At 44.1% G+C, this 24,071-nt stretch overlaps 1 protein-coding gene across 2 annotated transcripts in view; it reads left to right on the plus strand.

Moving 5' to 3' along the window:
* The window catches only part of LOC147701481 (carnitine O-palmitoyltransferase 1, liver isoform-like), a 459,588-nt gene that overhangs the window by 109,141 nt on the left and 326,376 nt on the right, over positions 1–24,071 (plus strand). The window contains exon 6 of one of the 2 annotated variants that reach the window (XM_086930153.1): positions 600–687. The exons of the other annotated variant lie outside the window; for it this stretch is intronic. Within the exon in view, the coding sequence (XP_086786279.1) occupies positions 600–687 (88 nt within the window). The remainder of the gene's footprint in view (positions 1–599; positions 688–24,071) is intronic. 2 annotated transcript variants of the gene reach the window in all.

Genomic DNA, 24,071 nt, shown 5'->3' on the forward strand with positions numbered 1-24,071 from the left:
GACTGGGACCTAAAGCTGCCTTCTAACCAGTGACCTTGAACCCCGTTTTTTTCTCTCAGCGAAGTGTGTCTTTGTTGAACTTCTGTGTGGCTAATGATTAATAGATCAGAAGTGTAATCCTCTTTAAAAGTATTCTAGAAGCCTATGGGACCATTTATTTTTAAAATGTTGTATTTTGTACTGTTTTCTCTGAAATGTCCAAAATTCTTTTAAAGTCACAAAAGAAACAATCCTAGAAACTGCTCGTGTTTTTCCTGAAAAATTCTGTAGAATGTTGCATGGTAATTGCCCAGAATCCGACTTTCTCTTAAAATATTTTGTTGATATTGCACAAAATGCACATAATGTAACATTTTTGTGCAATAAGAGTGAAATAGTGGTCCTATGCAGGATTCCATTCTAAAGTGATTGTTTTCATCCGCTGGAGTAAGGGGTCAGGGCAGTCATCAGGACTAGGGGTTTGTGGGAGGTTTGACGCTATTATGAAAATGTACTTGGTATCAATGTCAATTATTTGCATTCTGTTATCTCCTCTTCATGGGCACCTTTTCGGCGTTGGCCTTGCATGACCATTCCCTGCCCCCTTTCTCCGAGCACAGAACAGGGTCCCTGGATCCATAATCCCGCTGTGCTCCGCCCAGTGGGAACGCTCCTTTAACACCACCCGCATTCCCAGAGAAGAAACAGGTGAGTGCAAGTAGGGGTGATTGATGCCCCGCGATGGTGGTGGGTGGTTCATAAAAAAGTTGGATTCAACTCTTTTTTTTTCTCTATCTTTTGCTGTTCCATTTTCTTCTTTTTATCTTTAGGTTTTGTTCACTTGGTTACGAGCTTTTACGTAATCAGTGAGGCACAACACACAGCCGTTCCATAGAAATCTTCTTTCAGAATACACAATGCTTTAATTCTAGTGTGGGAATCACTTTTTTGCAAGAAACGATTATATTAATGTTCAGTTTAAACTAGAAATAAATATCAGAGCAGTTGTTCCAAGTATCTCATCATTGACTAAGATAACTTGATGCGTGTAATACATTACAGGATTCTTTAGTAGTTCGTCATACCCTATATTTCCAAACAGATGCTGAACAAAATTAATTTTTCACGTTCCTATTAATTGTACAACTTAAACAATGTGAGTGGGGTCTGCTAGAGTTCATCCGTATTTGTTTGTTAAGGGTGGCTAATACATTGCTGTCATAGGGAGTGGCGGAGCAGGAGTTCATGTGCCGTGACAGCATATTGTGTGCATGTTTGGGAATGATTCGTACAGTGAGGGTTCACACAAGCCGATGGGGTACAATACTTAACATTCCTATTCCCTTTCTCCTAGTCATTCACGCTAGGTACTTGACCACCAGCAGTAAGCAAGCTAATGGTGGATTTGGCATTACATTATTAAAGGAAAGCAATATCTTTTACCAAGCCCAGTATGCAGTCTCTCTGTCTCTCCATTGCTTGAAGTCTGGGGCTCTGGTTGATTTCCACTTTAATATACACCTTTTACCTACCATAAGGACTAGGCCAAAAACCTATTTCCAAGTTTCGTCTTCTTCCGGCTGAGGCACCTATCCTAAGAGGCAAGTTTCCAGATTTCTCAGCAGTGTGAATTCTAACATGTCCTCTCCCAAAACGAAATCATGTTCGGGCAGTACCGAACCATGTGGTAGAAATCAGTTTAGGTGCAATTGGCCTGTGCAGAGGAGTAAATCAGACAATATAGCTAGTCTGAGAGATGATATATGCAAATAATTGATTTGTTGCTGTAGTTTCAACAACCAATCTGCGTCCATTTAGTCTAGACCTATATCCTGTGACCATTTATCTCTTAACTCCATATGATCAGTGTTTGCATTGGCCAAATCTTCTGTACTGTAATGTCCCCATCGTCCTTCGCATCCCTACCTTGAGCAGCATCTGTAGGCCATTGATTGTGTGTAGTTCAGCAGAAATGTTCCTCTTCCATTAATGAATCCATAGTTTCACCAGGCCTCCGTAAGTCATTACCTGACATGCCGTGACTCTTGTGTCTAATGTCAGGTCTCCGATAATCTCAAGGTTTTGGATTCATCTGATCTACCACTACCTTCATGCTGTGAATGTTCCATCACACTGTCCATTTCCCTGGCAGTCTGAATAACGCTTTAAGTAAGATGCCAGTAGGATAGATCTTCAGAGGGGATCACTGAAAGAATATCGATGACACAAGTACAGACTTACCAAAATATCGAGTAAAAAATATAGAATGCAAAAATATCTACTCCCAATCTCCAAACAGATAAGTACAAAAATATCGAATCAAAAATATCGTTGTAAAAAAATATAGTTAGTCAAAATATCGAATTTTTTAAATATCTTAAAAGTAATTGAAAATTAATGAAATAATAAATATAATTAACTTAAACATACTTAAAATACTTAACCTTAAAATTAATAAATAATTAATGTAACTTAAAAAAAACTATTTAATTTTTTATATATATATATATATATATATATATATATATATAGTGCCAAATAGCTAAACCCACCAAGGAAATAACTGTGGCGAACAATAAGACATGGGAAATACGCCAACTGATCACATGCAAGACACCCTACACGATATATGTAGTGGAATGTCCGTGTCCCAAAAGATATGTGGGTAGCACAACGTGCGAATTAAAGAAAAGAATAATGGAACGCACGAGAGCAACCATACACAAAGATTGATCCAATGCAGTAGCTAAGCACATGGAACAAGAACACCAGGGAGATTGGAAAAAATTGAGATTTTATGGAATTGAGACACTGCCAAAAAAACGCTGCGGTGGAAATCGAGAAACAGAATTGCGCAAAAGAGAATCGCGCTACATCCTGAATATGAGGACCCTACACCCACACGGCCTGAATCAGTCAGAAGAATTATATATTCATTTGCAATAAGAAGGAGGAGTGATCAGAGAAACGTGCAAAAAATATCCAGAATAAGGCAGCATCTGAAGGACCTGGTTTGAAAAGGAAAAAAGAAATACAAGGTACCAAGTCACAAATCCCACCAGAGGGATGAAAAGTAATTCATCAATTGTGCATTGGTGCCATACAATGTTATACCAATCAACAGAACATGTATTTAACAACTGACTCCCGGGAAAGATCGATAAAACAAAATTGGCCTAAAAAATAAAATACAAGAGAAAAGGAAGATGAAATTGAAAACGGATATTAAAGGCAAAAAGACACAAACTCCCGAAGAAAAAGAACAAGCAGATCATAACGGGTAAACATTCAAGAAAAACAGGAAACTACTAAGATCAGAATTCCGAATGGCTAGTCACATGAAAGGAAACAAGTCATGATGAACATTTTAAATTGTAACGTTATACAGAGACTGTTGATCGTGAACAAGGTGTGCTGCAACACCGAAATGCGTTAATCCAGGAGCGTGGTCAACCCTTTTTCCTCGTTTGGGGAAGAGTGAGTTGATATATATAAATAAACATAATATTAATAACAAATTTACAATATTTTTACCGTAGGATAGCGAAAGGGTTAAATGGTTAAATTTACTATTACAACTCCAGTGAGTGCAACAGTAGAGAAAACATTGGATAGCGTAGCAGTAAAAATTACTATTCCCACTCCAGTGAGTGCAACAGTAGGGAAAGCGTTGGATAGCGGTAGGGTGAAAAATTACTATTCCCACCCCAGAGAGTGCAACAGTAGGGAAAGCATGGATAGCGTTGGGGTAAAATTACTATTCCCACTCCAGAGAGTGCAACAGTAGGGAAAGCGTTGGATAGCGTAGGCATAAAATTAACTATTCCCACTCCAGTGAGTGCAACAGTAGGGAAAGCATTGGATAGCAGGAGGGTAATAATTACTTTTCCCACTCCAGAGAGTGCAACAGTAGGGAAAGCGTTGGATAACGTAGAGGTAAAAAATACTATTCCCACTCCAGTGAGTGCAACAGTAGGGAAAGCGTTTGATAGCGTAGTGGTAAAAATTACTATTTCCACTCCAATGAGTAAAACAGTAGGGCAAGTGTTGGATAGCGGGAGGGTAAAAATTACTATTCCCACTCCAGAGAGTAAAACAGTAGGGAAAGCGTTGGATAGCGCAGTAGTAAAAATTACTATTCTGTAGTAGGGGATCTCTGTGTATAGTCATAATCTAGGGAATAGTCCCGCCCATGTGCGTCGACCCCGGAGCAATCAAAAATAATCTCTTAAAGTGTCGAAAAAATGCAGAACTGCACAGACACTTAAGAGAGCATTAAAGACAGATAATACAGCCTATAAAACCAGGCTACACTGTCCAGTGCTTCAACTAGAAATTCCACCAAAAATCCACAAACAGCAAAGTCTGTCCAGATTTCCCTTGCCTCAACAGCAAAACCCCTCTGGAATGATAGAGAGGAAGACCTGGACAGACAAGCCCCATAGGCTGCCACCATAGGCTGCCATTATGTGGCTCAGAACAGGATACTGTGCCTTTAAGAGAACTTTCCAGAACTTCACTGTATCCCAGAATGCACTGCAGGTCCCTTTTACTTTCAGTTCTTTTTTCCGGCTCCTGCAAGCAGGACCCTGGAGCATTGAGTTCTCCCTTTTCAAGTGTTTATTGGTGATTTTTCACTTTTGTTTCAAGTTGAGTGCTTTTCTAAAGTACTTTGGTGCCTTTCTTCTTGTTTATCCTTTGGTGCACCCTTTTGATTGTAAAATATGCCTGCATTATTTGACAAATGTCCAGAATGCTCCAGGAAGAAGGCCAAATCGGATCCCCATGAGGTGTGTATCCTCTGCCTTCCCTCTTCCCATGTCCCAGAGGAGTGTGTGATTTGTCAGGGCTTCTCTGGCAGGACCCTGAAGGACAGAAAGAAGATCCGGCTTCAGGGCCTTGAGGAAAGAAGGCTGAAGGCGCAAGGTAGATCTGGAGGGGCTTCCTCTGCCCGTGCTGAGGCCTCTGGGGGGCTCCCCAGGGGCAGGAAGACCAACAAGCGTCCCCATTCTCCGTCTGGGTCGATTGCACCGAATACGGCGTCGAGAGGGATGACTACAGTCTGTTCCCCGTCTCCCCAGGGCTCTGGGTCGAAGCGACGTCGACGCTAGACGTCGAAGGAACTGAACAGACCGCCGTCGAGGTCTCCTGTGACGATTTCGTTGTCCTCCTCGTCAGAGTCATCGTCGAGTGATCGACATCAAAAGGCCCGGCGTCGGCGCTCGCCGTCGAGGCGACACCGCCGTTCGCCATCAGCGAAAAGGAGAAGTTGGTCGTCGAGGGGATCCTCGTCGTCGAAGAGAAGATCGCCGTCGAGGCGCAGGAGGTCGCCGTCGAGGCGCAGGAGGTCGCCGTCGAGGCGCAGGAAGTCGCCGTCGAGGAGAAGGCATTAGCCGTCGAGGGAGAGACGGTCGACGCCGAGGAGAAGACGCTCGCCATTGAGGGACCGACGCTCGCCGTCCGGTCGCCGTTCTTTGACGCCGAAGAGACATGGAAGGAGGTCTGGCACCATGGGAGGTTCGCCAACGTCCCAGGCTGGAAAGGAAGGTGGATCACTGGGTTCGGTGTACTCCGTGGTGTATACCCCGTCACAGAGGCCGGTTACACCCCCGCCTCCATTACCGAGGGGGCTCCCTCCGAGGGCCCCTACTCCTCCTCCTCAACCACCAGTCCCACAACCTATACCTCGACTTCAGCTGCCAGCAGACAAGCCGCCTCCGGTCCCTCCGAGGTCGGTCTCACTGACCCGACTTCCGACTCCTCCCAAGGGGACCCCTAAGCCGAGGGCCCCGGCCAAACCAAAGACGCCCGCTTCGGTAGAACCGGCGGATCGACCGAAGCCAAGGAGGTCACGATCACGCTCCGGACAGAGGGGGAGATCGAGGAGTCGACGTAGATCCTCCACCAGCTCAAGAGGTCACCATCGGAGGCATGGATCGAGGCCCCGCATGGACTCCTCCAGGTCCAGGACCAGGACCTATTCACCGACCTTGTCAGAATCCCCAGGGACAAGGGTGTCTCCGGTGGACGACATCAGCACGTTCCAGGATGTTCCCCTGAGGGGGGCGGCGAAATTGGGAATCATGGTGACAGCTCCAACACCCACGACGTCCGTGATTTTTGAGACGCTTTACAAGAAGCATTTGTCTCGCCCTCTACTGCCGCTAGTGCCTGGTTTGGTAGAGCCTGCGGAGGAGCTGTTCCTCACGCCAGCGGTGGCGAAGGCCGCTCCCTCCCGACTTCTGAAGAAGTACAGGGCCCCAGATTCGGACCGGGCTTTTCTGCGGATAGACCCGGTTCCGGACTCTGTTATAGTGACGGCGGCCAGGAAGCTACATTCTACCTCCCGGTCTTAAACCGTACCGCCCGATAAGGAGAGCCGATGGATCGACTCAGCTGGTAGGAAGGCTTGTGGGACGGCATCCACGGCCATGAAGGCATCCAGCGATGCGGCGTTGCTAGGGCGGTATGACTGTGCCCTGTGGGAATCCCTTCAATAGTTCACGGAACTCCTGCCATGAGACAAGAGGGAGGACTTCCAGGAGATACTCAAAGAGGGGATGCTGTTTTCAAACCAGGTCATCAGAGCGGCTGCAGATGTCTCTCTTTTGGCTGCCCATGGGTACTGTCATGGGATCAACCAGGGGCGCCATGCTTGGCTCAGGCTCACATCACTCAAGCCGGAGGCCCAGCAGCGGGTGGCCAATCTGCCCTTCTTGGGGGAAACTCTGTTCGGCCAGCATGCCGATGATGAGATGGCCCGCATGAAGGCGGAGGCAGAGACCCTAACGGCTGTGGGCTTGGAGAAGCCCAAAGAAAAGAAGGCCTACCCCCGTTCCAGAGACGGTTCGGTGCACAGGGAAGAGGACGAGGGCAGACTTCGGGACAGCAGCAGCAACAACAGCAGCAGTTCCGGAGACCCTTCCAGAAGCGCCAGAAGGGTAGAGGGGGACAGCAGTCCTCTACAGCGAACAAGGGCCCGGCCGGGTCTCGACCCTGAGCGGTTACTTCCCCTACATCCGTTACCCGCTCCGGTGGGGGGAAGCGTTACATTTTTTCTGGCAGAGTGGAGAAAAATTACTCAGGACAAGTGGGTGCTGAATATTGTTTGCAATGGATACAGTCTTCGGTTCACCAGCCCGCCCCCATCAATTCCTCCGGTCAGCTCGCAGTTTCAACTGCGCGAGCTCCAGGCGGAGGCCGATATCCTGTTAAGGAAAAGGGCGATAGAAGACGTACCTCTGTCTCAAAGAGGAAGAGGTCTGTACTCCCGGTTCTTCCTGGTTCGCAAGAAGGACAAGAACGACTTCAGGCCCATTCTGAACTTGCGACAGGCTAACAAGTGGATTCGCAGAGAGAAGTTTTGCATGCTGTCGTTGCATCAGATTTATCCACAGTTGCAACAGGGAGACTGGCTATGTGCAATAGACCTACAGGATGCGTACTTCCATGTGCCCATTGCACAAAAAACACAGGAAGTTCCTGCGATTCCAAGTCGGCACCAATCATTATCAGTACACAGTACTGCCATTCGGGCTGAAGTCTGTGCCCAGAACATTCTCGAAGTGCATGGCAGTGGTAGCAGCACACCTAAGGAAGAACAAGGTGTTTGTCTACCCGTACCTGGACGATTGGTTGATCAAGGCCTACTCCTTCTCGGAAGCTCAGGCACACTTCCAGAAGACGTGCGTTCTCTTGAACAAGCTGGGGTTGCACATCAACATGTCAAAGTCTGTCCCGACTCCGGTCCAGAGCATTCAGTACTTGGGAGCCACCATCAATACGCTGTCAGCAAGCGTGTCTCCTTCGGAGGAGCGACGATTATCACTCCTTCTGCAGGCTCAGGCTCTTATGACCACTCCATCTACAACAGTGAGGACGTTATCTTCTCTACTGGGATCGCCGTACGCAGGACTGCACATGAGACCGTTGCAGGAGTGCTTGGAGAATCAGTGGGATCAGAGGAAAGGAACTTGGGACGACAAGATACGACTGTCTCTGCATGCTCTTCAGTCTCTGAAGTGGTGGTTTTCAGCGAAGAATCTCCTCAGAGGGGTTCCCTTCCACAAGGACATTCCCACTCAGACTATCGTGACTGATGCTTCTCTCCAAGGCTGGGGGGCGCACTCCCGAGACTTACAGATTAAAGGAACGTGGTCACCGACGGAGTCCACATATCACATCAACTTCCTGGAACTCAGAGCTGTTCACTTGGCACTGAAAACCTTTCATCCGTCCTTCCAGACCAATTCTCTGCTTGTACAGACGGACAATACGACCATGATGTATTACCTCAACATGGAGGGAGGCTCGAGATCACGCACTCTGTCGCAGGAGGCGCAGGCGATCTGGCGATGGCGTCTGGCCAGAGGACTGACGATAACGGCTACCCATCTACCACGTGTGCAGAATGTTCAGGCGGACGCACTGAGCAGACTGATTCAGGAAAACCACGAATGGGTCATAAACGACGAAGTACTAGGAGAAGTCTTCGCAAGGTGGGGGACTCCAGACATAGATCTGTTCGCCACCGCCGAAAACAGCAAATGCCGAGACTTCCCCTCCAGGTACTACCAGCAGGGGGCGCTGGGGAATGCGCTATGGATCAACTGGTCGAACAGCTTTCTGTATGCTTTTCCACCCATTCCCCTGATTCCGGCGATGCTCATCAAGCTGTCCCAGTCCAGGGCGCGGATGATCCTGATTGCCCCGGAATGGCCCAGGCAGTGGTTGTTCACGGACCTGCTTCACCGGTCTCTCCTTCCTCACATACGGCTGCCGTGCAGGCCGGACCTTCTCACGAAGTTCGGGGGCAGATGTTGCACCCCAACCTCTCGTCTTTGAGTTTGGCGGCATGGCTCCTGAGATAGTGCAATATGGCCATTTGAATCTACCTGAAGATTGCATGGACATACTGAAGGAGGCTAAGCGACCTTCCACTCGGACTTCCTATGCTTAGAAGTGGAAGAGGTTTTGCATCTGGTGCAAGTCCAAGAATTATGACCCGACGACATGTAAGGAAGATGTCATCCTTTCATATCTTCTGCATCTGGCGCAGTTTGGCCTTAATATCCATTCCATTAAGGTTCATCTTGCTGTGCTGACTTCCTACAGGAAATGCCCTTCATAGACTTCCTTCTTTCAGATCCCTGTGATCAAAGATTTTTTGGAAGGCTTGAAGAAAGTGTTCCCTCCTGTCCGGCTTCCTTCGCCTTCATGGGATTTGAATGTGGTGCTGTCCAGATTGATGAAGGAGCCTTTTGAACCTATTCATAAGGCATCGTTGCAGCACTTGTCCTGGAAGGCGGCGTTCCTCGTGGCCATTACATCGGCCCGCAGAGTGAGTGAAATTCAGGCGTTGTGTTGCCAGGAACCTTATACTGTATTTCATGCTGCTAAGGTTGTTATGCGTACTCACCCTAAATTTCTTCCAAAGGTTATATCTGATTTTCATGTTAACCAGACCATAACTTTACCTACGTTTTTGCAGAATCCTTCCTCTCCAGCGGAAAGGTCGCTACATTCCCTGGATGTTAGGAGGGTGTTGAAATTTTATCTGGATAAGACCAATGATATTCGTAGGTCAGATCAATTTTTTTATCAATTATGGATCAGTCAGGACCGGTCTTGCTACCTCAAAACAGTCCATCTCTAGGTGGATTGTGTCCTGCATACAACTGTGTTACCAAAAGGCTAATAAGACCTTAGGGGTAAACCTAAGGCTCATTCCACCAGGGGCAAAGCTGCCACGACGGCTTTGCTCCGTAATGTTCCAATTGCAGAAATCTGCAAGGCGGCCACTTGGAAGTCAGTCCATACCTTTGCTAAGCATTACTGCCTGGACACTGATGCCAGGGCAGACGCTCAGGTTGGGCAGGCTTCGCTGCGAAATCTGTTCGCACAATAGTGGTGTTATTTCTCGTTTCTCAACCGCCGCTTTGGTGTGGGGCTGGGCTTGCCATTCTATTCACTAGATTATGACTATACACAGAGATCCCCTACTACAGAAGGAGTAGTTTCTGTCCTGTAACTCCAGTTCTGTAGTAGGGGTATCTGTGTTATAGTCATAAGCGCCCGCCCTCCTCGCCGGTGAGAGAGATATTCATGTAATGAATGCTACAGGTCTGGCGTGTTACGCCTTCAAAAAGAACTGATGTTCCCAGATGCAGTGCATTCTGGGATACTGTGAAGTTCTGGAAAGTTCTCTTAAAGGCACAGTATCCTGTTCTGAGCCACATAATGGCAGCCTATGGGGCTTGTCTGTCCAGAGGGGTTTTGCTGTTGAGGCAAGGGAAATCTGGACAGACTTTGCGGTTTGTGGATTTTTGGTGGAATTTCTAGTTGAAGTGTAGCCTGGTTTTATAGGCTGCATTATCTGTCTTTAATTCTCTCTTAAGTGTCTGTGCAGTTATACATTTTTTTCGACACTTTAAGAGATTATTTTTGATTGCTCCGGGGTCCACGCACATGGGCGGGACTATTCACTAGATTATGACTATAACAGAGATACCCCTACTACAGAACTGGAGTTACAGGACAGAAACAACTCCTTCCTACTCACTCCACAGAGTGCAACAGTAGGGAAAGTGTTGGATAGCGTAGGAGTAAAAATTACTATTCCCACTCCAGAGATTGCAACAGTAGGGAAAGCGTTGGATAGCGTAGAGGTAAAAATTACTGTTCCCACTCCAGTGAGTGCATCAGTAGGGATAGCGTAGGGGTAAAAATTACTATTCCCAATACAGTGAGTTCAACAGTTGGGAAAGCGTATGAGAGCGTAGGGGTAAAAATTACTATTCCCACATCCAGAGAGTGCACCAGTAGGGAAAGCATTGGATAGCGTAGGCATAAAATTTACTATTCCCACTCCAGTGAGTGCAACAGTAGGGAAAGCATTGGATAGGGTAGAGGTAAAAATTACTATTCCTACTCCAGTGAGTGCAACAGTAGGGAAAGCGTTGGATAGCGTAGGTGTAAAAATTTCTATTCCCACTCCAGTGAGTGCAACAGTAGGGAAAGCATTGGATAGGGTAGAGGTAAAAATTACTATTCCTACTCCAGTGAGTGCAACAGTAGGGAAAGCGTTGGATAGCGTAGGTGTAAAAATTTCTATTCCCACTCCAGTGAGTGCAACAGTAGAGAAAGCGTTGGATAGCGGGAGGGTAAAAATTACTATTTCCACTCCAGAGAGTACAACAGTAGGGAAAGCATTGGATAGCGTAGGAGTAAAAATTACTATTCCCACTCCAGTGAGTGCAACAGTAAGGAACGTAAATACTTCATATATGAATAAAAATAAATTAAATATTAATACCAATTACAAATTAATTAAAAGTAATTAACAATTTTATATAATATAATCAATTGAAAATACAAAAAAATTATTACAAATAATTACCTATTAATACAAATTATTTAACAATTAATTAACAATTAAAAAATAATTAAAAATTACAACAAAACAAAACCAATAAATTAAAATATTTAATTAATTACAATTAAATTACTTCCCACCCTATTCTACTACAAACCCGCAACAGAAAATAAATTAATAAAATTAACATAATAATCAATTAATCTATTAATCAAAATAAATTACCAATTATATTTAATTTAATTACCAATCAAAAAAGTAATATCAATTAATTCAAAATAAATAAATTCAACATTTTGATTAATTATAATTAAATTACTTCCCACCCTATTCCCCTATAAACCCACAACCCGCTACAGAAAATAAATTAATAAAATATACATAATTATCTATTAATCAATTAATTAAAATTAACTACCAATTATATTTTAATTACCAATTAATTAACAATTCAAAATAAATACCAATAAAGAAATTAACATAATTAATTATAATTAAAATACTTCCCACCCTATTCCCCTATAAACCCGCTTCAGAATTATATTACACAAATATTAAATACCATAAAATGTATTAATTAAAATAAATTATAAAATAAATATACACTTTTCACATATATACTAACATAAAAAACACTTTAAAAAATTGGATAATATTAAAAAATGTATAATACCTTACCTCAAATTCGATATTTTTGTTGTCTATATTCTGTCCATTCAATATTTTTGTTGTCTATATTCTGTCCATTCTATATTTTTGTTGTCTATATTCTGTCCATCCGATATTTTGTCTGTTCTATATTTTTAATTCGATATTACTGCTATTCTATTCGATATTTTTGTAGTCGATATTCTGTCCATTCGATATTGTGTCCATTCGATATTTTTAATAAGATATTAATGGAAATCGATATTAAAAACTCAATCTTTTGAGTGTATACCCTTCACAGGCACACTTTTCATGCAGCGCATCCAACAGACTGGTAACTTCATACACTCTGGCCAAAGAAGTGAAACACTGTTTGCACATAAATGTATAGATAATGAATGTCTAGCTTAAATCAGAATTACAAAAAATATGCACATTACCTACCTAGGCTGCATGTATTTATAATATGAATTAAGAGCAAGAAAGGTTTCAGAGGCAAATGTGACTGCAGGTGAACACAATAATGAAATGGGAAGGGGATAAGAAGAAAAACAAAGTGGGGTGGCTAGACAAAAGCACACCACATGTAGTGTTGTATAATGTGCAGTTTACTACATTGTATGTTCCCAGTATATAGCCTGCTCTGCTTTTAAACTTCATATTCTTAGTGATGCTTGAACACATAGCCCAATAGTCGATGAATTTTGGCCTCTTTTCAAGGTGGTATTATAAAATCCAGGGGTATATTGCTTCTATTCGGATTTACCATCCCTTATCTTAATGCAGCAATTTAAGCACTTGGGTGTACACGCTGTACTATACACAGGTATAAGGAAGTATTTTCATAAGGCTTGACTAAGGCTGATATGAAATGTATAGAGCACAACTGCGCTGGTCTTGTAAAATCATCTGTCACAGATTTTCTTTGCTAAAAGGTTGTATCTGTAATTAGACTAATAGGAGACATGTATGGTTAATTAAGAAAAAAGAGCAGTGCCAGAGCATTTTTTGAGATACAAGAGTGAGTAACTCACACTCATGGAAGGACTTTTAACGTGATAGTGCTTATCTGTGGCAAGTATGAGAAATGATATTCAAGGAAATTCCCAAATTGCTGATCTGTGAGTTCACCCATGAGCATAATTGAGTATGATTCTGCAGACTCTAGTACTTGTGATCGGTTTTGTGACCAGTGAAATCTTACATAATGCTCACTTGTTTTAGTCATATTTCCTGATGAAAGGAAAGTAGTAGGGGGTCTCACAAAATCGTCAGTGAATCATTTCGACTTTGACAATCATCACTTATTTCCCATCTTCTGTATGTAGCCAAACTACTCAAATCTACCGCTGCTTAACAAGAGTTTCGGGCCAGAACACAGAAATGGTAGAGCACAAACACTCTTGTGTCTATTGTTGGCCCTTTCTTTCACAGACTCTTTCTTACTGTAACGTTGCGGTTCTGTATTAGGCAAAGTCTTTTCTGTTAAAAATATCTCAACCCATCATGTTTCTCCTATTTTAGTGCAGTCCTTAACAGATCCGCTGGGGCGAACCTCAAGGTTCAATATTATCAACCATATTGTTCACTCTTTATATGCTCCCACTTGCAAAATTGTTGCAAGTTTTATCAGGCCTGCTTTTATGTATGCTAATACTACTGCGACTTTTATGCATCAAAATACCCTTCTGTTAATATTTAGCAATGGTCAGCCTGCTGATGGGCAGTACCTTTCCGAAGATTAACCCTTTTAAAACGGAAGTGTCTCTCACAGCTTTAGATTCCCCATCTTGGGGAGGCTAAATTGTGGTCAATTGTAATAAGATCTGGTTCCAAACCAGTCTCTACAATGAGAAACGTTGGCATCCTCACCAGTCGTCAACTCTTAATCTTGTGTCAGGGTAGAGCAGTTCAGGCAACCTGTTTAACTACCTCTGCTCTCTAAATCGCTGCTTACCACTCCTTGAACCTGGATAGTGTATTTAAACTACAAAACCCTTTATCCAGACTGGATTTCAATGATCGTCTGTATCTTGGATCTCACAACATGCCTTGAGTCAAATTTTATAAGGGTCAAAAATGCCTTATCCAGAACCTTCTTTGGCCTTAATCAATTTGTATTTGCTTCTTGTTGCCAAGCAAAATATTTTAAACTGCTATGCATTGTGCAAAGGGTAGTCTGTACCGTGAGTCCCTCAAACTCTTGCATGCAACTTAAAGATATTCTGTTTACTTGCAAATTAATGTCATGCCATTCTCTGAAGAATAAGAATCCATGTTTGGGCCTGGAATGTTGCTGCATCCAAGTTCTGTATTGTACTACCTCCATAATTTAACTATCTCTCTATATATGTGTCTCCCACTAATTGCCAATTACAAGATCATTCCAATCTGATTCAGACATGTAGATGTGCAGGCTCTAAGTCCTTCAAGTCAACCAGTTGTATACTTGTTAAGTCACCCTTGTAATAAATGCATGCTGAATTGGATTACAATTTTCACTGGATATCACTTGTGAGATTACTGATCTCCATGTCTTGTTAACCCCTTCAGTGCTGGTGACAAAGCCAGCTCGTCATGGGCCTTACCTGCGCTGCGCGCATGACGAGCTGGCTTTGTCACGTAACGCCCGATTTTCGAATTTTCAGCGCGCAGCGGGAAAACCCGCTAGCGCGCATGCGGTTAAGATGGGATCTACCCCTGTACACTTAACCTTATAGCTGCTATTACACATTCCTCCCCAGTGCTGCGCTGTCCATTAGAACTAGTGCTGAATGGACGTTCAATGGTCGTGCGCAGCACTGGGGAGGTAGTGCTGCCGTCGGCCAATGCACCGAGGCAGCACTTAAGGGGTTAAGTGTTTAACAAAACAACATCAACAATAAGCTTCTCTTAGGATGGCAAGCTGACTTTCCTGTGCAGCTGTAAACTGTGTTAATTTTCAGAAATGTCACACATTTTTCATACTGTAATCAGGTTTTCTTTGGTTAAAATTGGCGTCTGTAAATGTTCTGTCACCAATCAAGGAGGCATATTGATGTAGTGCAATTTTGTGGTCTCCCTCCAGTTACATGGCCATGTATCTGAAGGACAGATATTTCAGACGGGAATGACTTTACACTAGCTCCTCACTTGCATGTCTCCTCAGATGATGTACATTTAATCACATGGGTTGGCACCTGCATCTTCTCTCTAAATATTCATCTGTCACTTGTAGATTAACTTTGGCTTGGTCTTGATTCTAGCAGGCACTGCTGGATCTTCCCTCAATCTGTGCTACCCAGAGGCTGCTGCGTTTGGTAGTTTGTAGTATATGTGTCAAAGCTGTCGGATGCATCTGCCCCTGTACTCACCTCTTCTTTACAGTAATTATGAGCCAAGGAAGGATGAGCGTACCTGGTTTTTCTCAGTCAGGACATGCCATGATTTTTCATACCTAACCACATAGCCAAGCCCCTAAACATTTTGGACAGAGTTGATCTAATTTTCTCTTGCCTGTGTTCAATGCAAATGTACATCTTTTAGTCAATACAATATTCTGTGGGTTTATTGACAAGAGTAAAAGGAAAGGGAGGATCAAATAGTTCCCTTTCTAGAAGCCCAGAGGGTTGAAAAATCCAGCCAAAATTGATTCGGATGAACTAGACAATTGGTACATTCACAGCCGGGAGGTTCATTTTCGAAAAACAATTAACTAAAAAATTACAACTCGCAGAAATAAATTTTCATACACTGCATTTAATCTGTATTCAAAATGTATAACTACTTTTAACCTCAACACTGAACGAAATATATTGCATTTACAGTGACAATGCAGCTTTCAATATTTTAAAATATTTATTCATTCTCTATCCGCGTATAACAATGGTAATATAATCATATTGGAAGCAGCCATCGCATATGCAACACTGTCAAAATTAAGAACAGCCAACACTTTTTGCTGTATCAAGGTCCTGCTTCTTTAAGACAGTTTAAACATTTAGCAGCAGATATTCAGTATTGTTGTTGAACATAACAAAGAAACAACATTCCAGACACGACAAACCGTAAAAACCAATAATTTTAAAAAGACACATTTATAAAAAATGAAATTAAACGCACACTGTTCCGAATGTGATACAAATGCACAATAAAAGCCAGAGTACATTTATTTCAAACCATTACATTGCTAGATGAGCAAAACATAATGCAAAGCATTATGCAGTTTAATGTCTTTTCAGATTGTAGCAAAAACAAACATCCTATTTTCACTCTTCTTGGGCCTCCTCAGGTTTTACATAGCATACATCATGTGGTTACCTACTTACTTTAATCCTGTGGGAATTATCCGATTATTAATGCAAAGGACCTCTTAAAATACATTTACAGGTAATTTTCAATAAATAAACCAAACTATACCTTTTAATTTATTTATAGAATGATTTACTCCAGAATCTTAAGCAGTAATAAATCTCCCTAAGTTTAGATCCACATTTACAGAACAAAAATATGAAAAACATTACAACCTTCCTTCAATGTTAGATATATAGATTAATACCTGCTATTCTTGGAATACTACCCTTATTCAACTTGTTCAGAGTGTAAACAGTGTAGAAAGTAGTGTAAACAGTGTAGAAAGTACTTTCTCTTCCAGGGGATACTCATCAATAGTCATAAGCACTAAAAAATCCCCGCCAATGTGCGGGATCCCAGAGCATATAGAAATATACATATATATATGTGTATGCGAGACCAAAAAGTGTCCAGCACTACCATGACTTACATATATACATGTATATAATAACCATAAATGTGTAGTCTAACCTATTTCCAATAGGTCAACATGCCAAAATTACATAGGTTTTTCTTGCATAAAAAGTAGTATTACACATAAATACTGTAATAGAAAACATACACTGAATAATAGTGTCATACAAGAAAACCTTTAGTTTCATAAAGAAAAGCAGGTAATAGAAGGCATTTGGCCTAAAGACTGCATAGGTGAATAAACATCACAGGACAGAAAAAAACTGTCACCTTGCCTTTCAGGCTTTCAAGAACTTGGACACCGTGCCTTTAAGACCTCCAGGAGCCACTCTGCTCCCATTATGCACCACTGGTGACAGTTAGGTCAGTTCTTTTTTCCGGCTTCTTCTGTGAGGATCCTGGAGCTTGAGCTCTACAGTTTTTGATTATTTCTAGTCAGAAATTGGTATGTTCGAGGCATGTGGGCTGCTGAATTCATATCTTAGCATAGATCACCGCCTAGTGTTGGGTCCGGATGTTTGCAACTTGTTGTCTTGGAAGAGTCTTCGAAGTATCACGCGATAGGTGACTCCTCCCCTGGACTACACTGCGCATGGGCATCTTCAGATTGTTTTTTTCCGCCATTGGGTTCGGATGCACTTCGACAGCTCCAACTTCGGGACCAAAGTTTTACAACTTTCCAAGGCCAAAACTTTCTACATTTGACTGTATTGTTTCCGCTTGGTATCCCTCGACTCAACAACACTTTCCACTTCGCTCTGGTAGTCGGCGCGGGCCGTAGGGCCTTTTCGACGCCACGTGGGTCTCCTGCTGATGGAAAGGACCCCGTTTAAAAGATGCCCACAGTGTGCATCTAAGTTTCCACATAGTGATACGCATAAAGTATTCAACAGGTGCCTATCTCCGGAGCACAACGAAGAAAACTGTCCAGCTTGTGCTCTGTTCCGGTAGAAGAAAACTTTCCGAAACCGAAGAGCTGCTCGACAAGAGATGCAGTGCCAGGCACCAGACCGGAGAACATTTTCGGCGACGAACATGACCTCCCAGAGGCGGCGGACTCCGACCTGGAAATAGTCACCGTAGAGGACCAGTCCCACTCCGATGACCAGATCACACCGGGGCAAACTGTGAGTACCAAAGCCCCTACCCCGCCTGCACCTCCACAAAAGGCTCCGGTCAAAGCATCGCCCAAAAGCCTTAGCCGCGACCGAAACACCGCTTCAGAAGCCCCGCCTTCCGGCAGGGCTCCGAAGACCACACCCAAGCCTTCCGGTACCCCGGGACCGAACAAAACACTTTCCAAAGTGCCCTTATCAAAACTCAAATAAGTTGTCGAGCACAAGAAGGCCGTCGACTCAAGAACGGCCGCAGAGCCGAGAATGAGCATAGACACCAGCAGAGTCGTCGAACCGAAAAAGCCTTCGACCCCAAGAAGGCCGTCGAGCCGAAGAAGGCCGTCGAGCCGAAGAAGGCCGTCGAGCCGAAGAAGGCCGTCGAGCCGAAAAAATCTCTCGAGCCCACAAAGGCCGTCTAGCCAAAGAAGGCTGCTCATCATACAAAGGACATCCAGCCCAAAAAGACGCTCGATCCAAACAAACCTGTCGACCCGAAAAAGGCTCCAAGGGTCCCAGAGTCTGAAACTCACCAAAAAAGGCGACCGATCCAAAATCTTCCGCGCCAAATCCACAGACAGTGGAAGAACTTTTTCATCCAGATCCAGTGTACCCAGAACAACAAAGACTGTATATAGACCCTGATACAGGACACATATCAGTTTACAATAAAAACAAGAGAGGACTGGACACTGAAGCACATTTTCCTGTTCCTCCTAAAAGAAAGAACTTTGGCACATCCCCTTCAACACCTCCTCCTTTCAAAGGCATGCCTTATGTTCCATATTCTCCCACACCTGTAGATTATGATGAAGAGGACATGGGTGAAGATCCTCAGGATGTCTTTATACAAACTGATGATCAAGGAAACAAGATGACACATGGACTGACCATAATGATCCTGATGACCCATATTAGACACAACCCATAACAGATCCCTCTCCATACCCCACAAAACCATCCCCTACTGAAGACACTGTCGCTTTTAACCAGCTAGTGGACACGGCAGCTCAGTATCATAGCGTACACATGCACACTGACCCTATAGAGGAGGATTTTCTATTCAACACCTTCCCAACATCAGAGAAGAGTGTACGTGCTAAAAGGAAGACTAAAACACGCACCAGACATCTTTAAAGACCCAGCCAGGGCGCGTGTCCTTAATCCAAGGATTGAAAAAATATATATACCGGCCCATATAGACCCCTCTTATATTAAATCTCAGCTACCACTAGACTCCCTAGTTATATCTAATGTCAGGTAAAGAGCAAATTCTCAAACAGGGGTGCTCCCCCTCCTGACAAAGAGTCAAAATTTTTAGAAGCCTCTGGAAAAAGGGTGGCCTCTCTGGCAGCAAATACCTGGAGAATTGCCGATACCCAAGCTCTCCTAGCACGTTATGACAGAGCACTCTATGACCAACTGGAAGGATTATTACAACACCTACCAGAACCCTATAAGGCAAAAGCAAACGACCTACACAGGAAGGGAAATTCATCACTAACGCATCCATAAAATGCGCCCTTGATGTAGCTGATACAGCCGCTAGGTCTGTCAACACTAGTGTGTTACTACGTTGGCATGCCTGGCTCCACATTTCTGGATTTAAAAATGAAGTGCAATCTACCATACTCAATCAACCCATAAATCAGGATTTCTTATTTGGCCCTGCGATTGATACCATCTTAGAAAAGATGAAAAAAGATACTGACACCGCTAAGTCCATGGGCGCACTTCAATTCCAACAGTCTAGGAGCTCCTTTCGTCGCTCCTCTTTTCGAGGCTCAGGCAGAGGCAACACATCTCAAACCTCTTCGTCATTCAAAATCACTACACAGGGCACCTTTAATAAAGGCTCAAATAGAGGAGGTTATAGAGGGATCAATAACAAAGGCAGAGGACGTGGCAATAATAACACCCGAGCCTCCGCCGCCACCAAACAGTGACTTTTTCACACCCCCTCCAGACCACTTAACACCAGTCGGAGGCAAAATATCACAATTCCTACCAGTCTGGAATGCTATCACTACAGACAAGTGGGTGAGACCAATTATCCAGTATGGTTACTGCTTGAAACTCACTTCTACTCCACCCAACATACCGCCCAAACACCGTCCAATGTCCAAAGAACACATCACGCTGTTACAACAGGAGGTGCTATCCATGCTAGAAAAGTGCACCATAGAGCCAGTCCCATTACAACATCAAGGGACAGGGGTATACTCTCTATACTTCCTCATTCCCCAAAAAGATGGCTCCCTCAGACCAATATTAGACCTCAGACCTCTCAACCAATACATACTCTCGGATCATTTCCATATGATCACTCTACAGCAGGTACTCCCACTACTCCATCAAGGCGACTTCCTTGCCACACTAGACCTGAAGGATGCATACTTTCACAACCCTATACATCCAGCTCACAGGAGATACCTCAGGTTCACAATAGAGGGTCAGCACTACCAATTCAAAGTTCTCCCCTTCGGGGTAACTACAGCACCAAGGGTTTTTGCAAAATGCCTAGCAGTAGTAGCAGCACACCTCAGGAGGCAACACATCCATGTGTTCCCTTACCTCTACGAATGGCTTATAAAAGCCAACTCACAAACAATCCATCTACTGCACAGTCTAGGATTTTCCATAAATTACCCAAAATCACATCTGCAACGCTCCCACATTCAGCAATATCTAGGAGCAACAATAGACACCTCAGTATCAAAGGCATATCCAAATCCAGCCAGGACAGCCAACATACAATCTTTCATTCAAAGATTTCAGCCACAACACTCCCTTCCAGCTCGAGTGTTCATGCAGCTTATAGGCATAATGGCCTCCTGCATATTCATCGTCCCTCATACTCTGCTTCAAATGCGCCCCTTACAGGAATGCCTAGCACGCCAGTGGAACCAAGCTCAAGGGCAACTAAAAGACCTAGTGTTGGTAGACAGTCTCACTTACCGCTCTCTGCAGTGGTGGAACGCACAAAACCTTTCCAAGGGACGACTGTTCCAAGAGCCGGTTCCACAGGTAGTATTAACAGCGGACGCATCACTGACAGGCTGGGGAGCCCATCTTCTTCGATATACAGTCCATGGTCGCTGGACAGTCAAACAAAAGACACTGCATATAAATCACTTAGAGTTGCTAGTTTTTCTAGCAATGAAAACCTTTCGGAAATACTTGCGGAACAAGGCTGATTTAATCCGAATGGACAACATGAACAGCCATGTACTACATCCAAAAGCAAGGGGGGGACACACTCTCTGCAACTATCTCACCTAGCACAGAGCATATGGAAGTGGGCAATTCCACAAACATTTATCTCCTGGCAGAACACCTCCCAGGAATAGACAACCAGATAGCAGACCTACTGAGCAGCCACAGTCAGCAGGTACACGAATGGGAGATTCATCCTCAAGTTCTCCACCATTCTTCCAGAAGTGGGGACATCCAGACCTAGATCGGTTTGCCACAAACGAAAACTCAAAATGCTCGTCCTTCGCCGCCAGGTTCCCACACCCGTTGTCACAAGGCAATGTGATATGGATGAACTGGTCAGACAGATTTGCGTACGCTTTTCCACCAACCCCAATGATTCCATTAATGGCACGCAAGCTGAGGCAACAGTCGCTCACAATGATCCTGGTTGCTCACACGTGGGCAAGACAGCCATGGTACACAACGCTCCTAGAACTCTCAGTGGTTCCTCACCAAAAACTGCGCCTCTCACCAAAACTGCTAACACAGAACCATGGAGAAATCAGGCACCCAGATCCCTATCAGATGAACCTAGCGATCTGGCTTGTGAGGTCTTAGAGTTCGATATCTTAACTTGCCTCCAGTCTGTATGAACATTATCAAGGAAGCAAGACGTCCCACTACCAGATCGGGCTAAGCAGCTAAATGGAAAAGATTTGTAATTTATTGCAATAATAACCAAATCAATCCATTAGATGCCTCCATACAAAATGTTATCTGTTACCTGCTACATCTTCAAAGATGTAACCTAGCATACTCATCTATAAGGCTACACCTTGCTGCTATAGCAGAATATCTTCAAAACAGACAACATGTGTCCCTATTCAGAATCTCACCTATTAAAGCTTTTATGGAGGGACGTAAGAGAATTATCCCTCCAAAGCATCCACCTTCTCCACAATAAAGTAGTACTTCGTACAAACCCTAAATTTATGCCAAGTCATATCCACTTTCCACATTAATCAGTCCATAGAATGGCCAGTTTTCTTTCAAAACCCACAATCCGTGGCTGAAAGAGCTCTACACACACTAGATGTTAAAAAAGCTCTGTTATATTACATTGACAGAAAAAAAATCATTCAGGAAGACAAAGCAACTATTTGTAGCTTTTTCACCCCAAAATAAGGGTAACCCCATTTCCAAGGCAGGGATAGCCAGATGGATAGTTAAATGGATTCAAATATGCTATCAAAAAGCGAAGCACACTTTAACAGTTCCCCCAAAAGCATACTCCACGCGTAAAATGGGGGCATCCATGGCTTTCCTAGGAAATATTCCCTTAGAAGACATACGTAGGGCAGCTACATGGTCTACCATACACACTTTCACAAAACACTACTGTGTTGACGTGCAAGCTAAGCAACAAGCTGCTGTGGGCCAGGCTGTCCTTAAAACCCTTTTTCAAACCACTGCAACTGGTACAGGCGACCACCGCTAGAGGAGAAACTGCTATACAGATATGAATTCAGCAGCCCACGTGCCTCGAACGGCAAATGCTACTTACCAGTATGCATCTGTTCTTGGCATGTAAGGCTGCTGACAATCATATACCCACCCTCCTCCCCGGTGCCTGTCACAGCTGCATGGTTCTGTTCCTTACATACATTTTCATGGTCATCTCTTACCTTACTATATACTCCATCTTTGCCACAATGGCGAAAAACAATCTGAAGATGGAGAAGATGCCCATGCGCACTGTAGTCCAGGGGAGGAGTTACCTGTCTCGTGATACTTCGAAGACTCTTCCAAGACAACAAGGTGCAAACATCCGGACCCAACACTAGGCGGCGATCTATGCTAAGATATGAATGTCAGCAGCCCTACATGCCAAGAACAGATGCATACTGGTAAGTAGCATTTGCCTTTCTGTCTTTATTCAACATTTTTGATTGCTGGTTGATATTTATTTATCTTTTCTGACATTTTTAACATACCTTTTCTGTCAGAATGCCAGGATTATTCCACAAATGTCCATCTTGTAAAAAAAAAATGACTAAATCTTATCCATTCTCAGTTTGTATCATTTGTTTGCCTTCCTCTCATAAACCTGACACTTGTAATTGTCAGCAGGTTTTTAAACAGACTCTTAGAGACAGAGAGAGGATTAGACTTCATGCCATTCTAGAGAGAGGTAAAAGTCATCGTAAGAGTGGCCCTGGGAGTAGCTAAGGCCCTTGTTCTCTTCAGGACCATTGAAAACCGCGAAGATCTACCTCTCCAGAGTCTAGGAAGAGACAGATTCCTGATTGCTCGCCATCGGCGTCGAGGTCGCAGTCGATGATGCATCCGAGACACTCTTCAGCGTCGAGGGACAGATCGTCTTCGAGCCAACATTCTCCATCGCACAAAAGTAAGTCGATATCCAGACATACTTCGAGCTCGAAGTATACTGGTCCCGAGAGACCTGATAAACACCTGTCGACGTCGAAACATCCGTCGACGGCGAGGAACACTCTGCCACCTTTTAGGTGGTCGGCGTCGAGGAGTTCGCCGGCGAAGTCCCTGCCGCAAGCTTACCGACTGTCTATGTCGAGATCTCCGTCGCAGTCGAGGCGCTCGCCGTCGAAAGAATCGACGCCGAAGTTCTCAAGATGTTCGTCGAAATCTCCAGTTCGGCGACTAGGGCGATCGACGTTGAGGGCTACACTGAGATCAGCGAGACGAGAATCCTCCAGCATCTCGCCGCCGGGGAAGTAGACGTCGAAGATGGCGCCAACGGTGTCGTCCAGATTTCGGTCGAGGGGCAAAGATCCTGTGGCCATGTCTGAGGAGGTTGCAGAGGTGGGAGGGGTTGACGTCAAGGTCACAACAGTCGACATCGATGAGAGCTTCATCGTCTCTGGGCCTTAACATCGTCCAAATTTCACCGGGGGTCACCCAAGAAATCACACCCTTTTAACCTGTCGCCTAGTTGGTTAGAAGGGACTGGACATTCTGTAAAGGGGGGTGCTGAT

The sequence above is a fragment of the Lissotriton vulgaris genome, chromosome 7 (assembly GCF_964263255.1).
Source record: "Lissotriton vulgaris chromosome 7, aLisVul1.2, whole genome shotgun sequence".
Lineage (NCBI taxonomy): Eukaryota > Metazoa > Chordata > Amphibia > Caudata > Salamandridae > Lissotriton > Lissotriton vulgaris.